This window comes from Sciurus carolinensis, chromosome 12 (genome assembly GCF_902686445.1).
Source record: "Sciurus carolinensis chromosome 12, mSciCar1.2, whole genome shotgun sequence".
NCBI classification, from domain to species: Eukaryota; Metazoa; Chordata; class Mammalia; order Rodentia; family Sciuridae; genus Sciurus; species Sciurus carolinensis.
Genome location: NC_062224.1, coordinates 68,259,464 through 68,265,807, shown reverse-complemented (window position 1 = coordinate 68,265,807; position 6,344 = coordinate 68,259,464). Strand labels below are relative to the sequence as shown.

Here is a 6,344-nt window from a genome sequence, read left to right as displayed (position 1 = left end):
CGGGGAATATGCTTTCACCCACTTAACACTGCTTCTCTGTGACAGGAAGTGGCCTGGGAATTGGCCAGAGCCGCACTTTATGCAAAATGTTTTACAAAGCTTCACCAGAGAGATATCATGCTCAGCTATCAGCATAACTCAATTCATGCCCAAATTTTTCCTAATTTACAAAAGCTAAATAATTCTACTTCAAATTCAGTTTAATGTTTTCCAATTTTCTATCTCCTTGTAAGGATTATAATCACATCAATTGGTTTAATGAGGATGTGAGTGGTACCATAGACATTTAGGGCAGAAACTTTTGTCCTCAGCTAGAGAGGTGCTAATGACTGCTAGGGAGACATCGTCCAGGTACAGCGCGCCTCACTGCTCCATCAATGTGTTTGAGATGCTAAGAGGCCTCAAGGACATGGAGTCAATGTTCCTCTGATTTACAGCTGATAATATAAATTTTATGATTTGGGTCTTTAAAAAGCATGTATTAATTAATAGTGTATTTCCTGAGAGGCAGCATATCCCAGAAAAAGAAGTGAAGCTGAATTCAAAACTTCCACCATTGACAAAATGGCCTTTGGGAAAATCAGGCCAAGTCCTAGATTTATCCTGCGGAAAATGTTATCATTTCTATTGAGGTTGCTGTGAAACTCCAAGGAGATATGGGTGAAAAGAACCGGGATGGAAATATTCATTTCTCTTCTTTAAGGTTACATTTGGAGAGTATTATCTGTAACTTTCCTTTTTCTTCCTGTCTTAGTCCATTTGGGTGCCATAACAAAATGCCATCGACCGAGAGGCATATACGTATTTCTTACAACGCCATGGGCAGAAAGTCCAAGATCAAGGCCCTACTAGACTTGGGGTCTGGTGAGGGCCTCCTTCCTGGTCCATATACAGCCATCTTTCCACTCTGTCCTTGCATGGCAGAATAGATGAGGGAGTTATGTGGAATTCCTTTATAAGGGTAGTATGGATTCAGCCTGATATACCTGCAGCCATCTTGAGTTATAACTGCCATGATGACCCCTGAATGACCCTGGTCAGTTTTCTCCAAATATTTTCCTTGAACACTACAAATTAGCAAAACCATTAGAGTAGTATGCTGGCTTTATAACCAGGGCCCTGGTGACACGAGCATTAGGTATGAGCCTGATGTCCTTAAGATAAACTAGGTACATTCCGACTTGGATGAAGTCTCTCTTGTCCTGTCTGCTTTATAAACCCCCTACTTCTGGTCCAAATTATAGGGTTGCATCCATCTTGCTGCTGCCCAAGACCACACTTCTGTCAACAAATTCCCAATAAATTGCACTGGATTTGACTACCTCTTTCTTCAACCTTATAGCACATTGGGGCTGGTTCTCACACACTGTGACCAGGTGGTTCAGGAATAAGGGCACTAATCCCATTTGTGAAGGGTTCACCCATGACCTAATCAGCTTCCAAAGGCTCCCACCTCTTAATACCAATATCACTGGTAATTAGACTTCAACATATGAATTTCAGAGGGAAACAAATCTTCAGACCATCATAACCCCAGAGAAGGGAAATGACTTAACCAAGACCCATAGTACCGTTTGGATATTTCTAGCAGTCCATCCTATATCTTTAACCATTCATCTTTTCTTAAGCTAAGAATCTATAGAAATTTTTGTCATCCCATAAGTTACGTTTTAAAACTTTCAGTGGAAACTTAGTAGGACATCAAAATAACATTTATTGAATGCATTATGGTGGCAAGTTTTCCATACAGTTTCACCTCATCCTGCCAATTGCTGGTATTGTCAGCCGCGTCCCCCCACCTGCATGGCACCTTTCCAGAACAGGAGGGTAAATTACCCAAGATCACAGGGGTTGAAAGTGACAGAAGAGTCCAACTCAAGTTTGCCTAACCAAATGCAATGCTTTTCCCATTAACCAGGGGGGTACCTCAGCAAGGACAAAGAACGGTACAAAATTGTAGAAAAATGACAAAATAAACAACAACAACAAATGATTTCTGCATGGTGTCCACTGAAGCTTTTTCAGAAATGTGCACACAACGTTCATGTTCTGACTAAAGCGGGAATTGCCATATACGGGAAAAATCAGAATTGTCTTTTTCCTGTGCTGAAGTTTTAAACATAAACATTAAAGCGTGTTTCGGACTTGCTAATTTAAAAAGCAAAGGGTGGTGCCGCATATTAATGTGCTTCCACAGCTATGTAATTCGCTCACATTGTACAGGTGCACAGATGTGGGGATGGTGGGTGACTCCCCACCCACTCCCTGCTATTGCTACCGCATTCTTTTCTGAGGGTGACACCATCATTGGGGCTTTCTTAAAATCCCTCTAGTTCAAGGTGTGCGAGTTCAAATGCCTGCCCGAAACAACAGGTGGGGCTCATTATTCACCCTCAGCTTAAATGTCTTCTGATTTCCTACAGACCTTCCCTTGCCCAGTTCCTTGCCCCTACCACTCTGATCCCTCTCAACAAAGCCTGGATGGATGGCAAACGAGGGCTGCAGGCTCTGAGGAGCCAGCGGCGCCAGGCGCATTGTGAAGTGACCAGAGCGTCACAGAGGACTGGGACCCCAGGATCCGAGGGTGGAGTGGGTGTCCGCAGCGCCTCCTGGAGGCCGCGGGACCCTCGCGCAGACACTGGAAGGAATATGGAGGGCTTCCGCCACTTCTCCCCGCGGAGCTACAGGAACCTCTGGGACAACTCGCCGCCGGGCCCAGAGAGCAGGTCCCCCGTGCGGATGGATGGGCCCGAAGCCGAACCGACCTCGGGCCTCTGGGGCGGTACATCGGATTCGCGCAGTGAGGCCGGGGCATCCTGGCTGCCTCCCGAGGGTTCGCTCACTCCGCGGCCACGCCGGCGCTGGTACAACACCTCGCCGCTGGAAAGCCGCAGCCTGACTCGCATGCCCCGGAGGCCCCCAGACCGCGCGCGGAAGCACCGGCTAGGCAGCCGGCGCGTAGAAGAAGCCTGGGGGGAGGAAGGGACCAAGACCAGTTCGGCATGGCAGCAGCAGCTCCATCTGCAACCCCAACAGACTCAGTCCTACCAGCGCTGCCCTCCCACCCAGGTGGATTCGCCCCTGCTGTATCCCGGGGGAGCTTCCACTCCCCCGAGTGTGGGAACTTTCGGGGTAGGAAAGTCACAGAGTGAAGACCAGTGGGCAGTGCCGATCGGCAGCCAGGTAGGTCGCTGGTCCCCTTCCTCTATTCACACGGACAAGTCCTCTGTGCCCTCCCAAGAGTTAAGGACACAGTCAGCCTGTACGTGCACCCAGAAAAGAGACTGTAGTGATCTGGTGGAGTCGTTAGCCAGTCAGTATTCCCAGCCCTCGGTCTCCAGCAAAGAGCCGCAGAACCAGCACACCCAGATTCTCAAAAGCAAGCTGGAAGAGACGGTGATGTCCTCGAGGGACCAGAAGATCGTGTCCCTGGTGCTGACCCGTCTCCAGAAGGCCCAAAAGATGCGGGAGCTGCAGCAGCAGGCGGCAGTCGCTTGGGAGGAGCTGAAGCGCTCAGACCAAAAGGTCCAGATGACCCTGGAAAGAGAGCGCCGGCTGCTGCTGCAGCAGAGTCAAGAGCAGTGGCTGCAACGGAAGGAGCGCAAGAGTCGCCGGGGCCGCGAACAGTACTACAAGCGGCGGGACGGCCACTCTAAGAACGCGATCCAGGAGGAGAGTCGGTGGGAGTCGCAACTACAGGACCAGGGGAACCAGCGTCTAGAGAGGCTGGAGAGGGCGCGCGCGGAAGCCGAGCACCGGAAACAGTGCCAGGTGCAGCGCCTGAGAGAGCAGGAGAGGGTATTGCAGAGCTTGCGGGAATTGAACAACCTACAGCTGCGGAAGAGGCTGGAGGAGGCCTGTCACAAAAGGCAGCGGCACTCCATGGAGAACCAGAAGAAGGTCCAGGAGACCAACCTGAGCTCCCTCGTCAATTATCAGGCCCGCAAGGTACTCATGGACTGCCAAGCCAAGGCCGAGGAGCTCCTCAGAAAGCTGTCGCTGGAGCAGAATTACATGCGGTCCCAAGAGATCCACCAGAGCCTGATTAAGGAGCAGCACCGCGAGCTGAGGGAGAAGGCCCAGAAGGAGGAAGAGCAGTTCAAGCAGGTTAAGTGTCGCGCAGCCGAGTCGGAGGAGCAAAGGCAGGTGCGCAAGAGGATATTGTTGGAGCTGGCGGAACAGAAGATTCAGCAGGCCAGGAATCATGCGCACAAGACCACCAGGGACAAGGCACAGCGCCTCCGGGAGCTCAACATCCTGCGGGAGAAGAATCATCACATTCTGAAGCTGAAAGCCGAAAAGGAGGAAAAGTGCCATATTGAGGGCATCAAGGAAGCCATTAAAAAAAAGGAACAGAGAATGGAGCAGCTCTCCCGAGGGAAAGATCCCACCTTGCAAGAGTTTCAGAAGATCTCCCTGACCTCCAGAAGAGAGAATGGCAGAGGGCTTCCCAACAGCTGCTTTGATCAGATGGCAGCAGAGGCCCAGCTGTGTGCCCATCAGCAGAGAGGGGGCTATTGAGAACTGAGGACAAAGATCTTCAGCCCCAGCAGCCAGAGAGAGATGTGGCCAAGCGATTCGGGTTCATAATCTGATTGTAATTATTGATTTTAAAAAAGTATATAAAATAGCTGCAATTTCCTCTCATGAACTAGTTTATTGTTTCGCTTGGGTGGTTTAGAGGGTTGGAGAGAGAAATTTGGGGATGAGAAGAAAATTGCTTGGCTTTGTAAAATTTTATTTGAATAGAAAATAGTCATGTAGCTCTCAAAAAATCTAAGAGGCACACATTAGGCATATCTTCCAGGAACCAGAGAATAATCTACATGTGGGGATACAGTTGTGCCAGGTCTTAGTCTTTTCCTATTACAGAACTTCTGAAAGAATAAGGTGTGAACTTCCAGTCATAAAAAAATCTCCAAGGGAAAAAAAAAATGGTGTAGGAGAATTTCTGGAATAAGTAGATTTGGGAATCTTGGATATTATATCCCTTCTTGAGAGTTTATAGTGCACTTTAAAATGTTAAAGGCTCTGAAAAGACCTGCAGTCATGAAACATTTGTTTAATCTAGTGTTTTGTCACAAACCATGGACACCCCCTACCCCAGGTCATTCCATGGAATGTATTTTGAAGAATGTTTTGTAAACTCTGGTTCCTCCCAGATTGAAAACTTCTTTGGCCATCCCTCCCTGTGTTCATAATACCTGTTTATAATTCCAGCACAGTGTCTTGACTATCCTATCTGAAAGCTCGCAGGAATATATTTGGTCTGATTTTGTTGTTTTTGTTTACATTCAGTCTTATGCAACAAAATTCTATTGAAATCTCTCTTCCCCTCTATTTCTCCTCTGCCTCTTTGAAGAAGGCATGTGATGTCATTCCATCTACCCACTTTGTGTTTAATTAACCAGACTCTGAATGAATGACTAAGCATGACTCAATAACATGACATTTTTAAAATAAGGAGCCAGCAGTTATATAGAAATTAACCCATCACATCTCAAAGTCTCTATTGAAAAGCTCTGAATGTTTTCTTTAAAAAGACTGTAATGTAACATTTGTTTCCAGGGAAGGAGAAGAGGGTGAAGGGGAAACAGAAACAGAGAGGCAGGGACAAAATGAATAAGCCCCCAGAAGAGTATTTTTGTCATATTAATAATTTGTTTTCTGTACCAGGGATTTAATCCAGGGTGCTTATCCACTGAGCTACATTCCCAACCCGTTTTGTTTGTTTGTTTATTTGTTTCTTTGTTTAGAGACAAGATCTTATGTAGTTGCTTAGGGCCTCACTAAGTCGCCCAGGCTGGTTTTGAATTTACAATCCTCCTGCCTCAGCCTCCCGAGCTGCTGGGATTACAGGTGCACTCCACAGCACCAGTTTATTAGTAATTTTAAAACAACATTAAAGTTCACCTAACAAGAGATTTTGTGCAGAGGTCAGTGTGAGGTTCACTTTCTCAGCCTAGCTACCGGAAACCAGGTCCTCTTCCCCATTATATTTTCTTCCTCTACTCTAAGTCCCCTCTACCTGCTGTCCTCCAAAGAGGCTTGCTGTAGAGTCCTCGTTCCTTCACTCAGAAATGTTCAGGGAGCACCCTGCTGAAAAATGTGAGAGTTCACATATCATACCTCAAATTCCAACCTTATTCTCTTCTACTTGCCCAAGTTAGTCAATTCCATGGTCTAGAGAAATATTGCATGCAGTCCAGGTAGTCTAGGGTTAATGCTTAAGACATTTCAGACAGACCTTAGTGTGAATCCTAGTGCTCCCTCAAAACAGTTGTGTGATATTTGGAAAGTTGCTTCCCCTGAGCATCTGTTTCCTCATCTGTAAAGTGGAAAAT

At 47.2% G+C, this 6,344-nt stretch overlaps 1 protein-coding gene across 1 annotated transcript; it reads left to right on the top strand.

Moving 5' to 3' along the window:
* Positions 1-2,649: 2,649 nt before the first annotated feature.
* Positions 2,650-4,565, top strand: Ccdc185 (coiled-coil domain containing 185). Its single transcript, XM_047521683.1, has one exon. The coding sequence runs from the start codon at positions 2,650-2,652 to the stop codon at positions 4,519-4,521; it is 1,872 nt and encodes a 623-aa protein (XP_047377639.1). The 3' UTR covers positions 4,522-4,565.
* Positions 4,566-6,344: the final 1,779 nt, after the last annotated feature.

What these genes read in the sequence shown, in the direction of transcription:
- Ccdc185 (XM_047521683.1), top strand. Translation starts at nt 2,650, where the DNA reads ATGGAGGGCTTCCGCCACTTCTCCCCGCGGAGCTACAGGAACCTCTGG.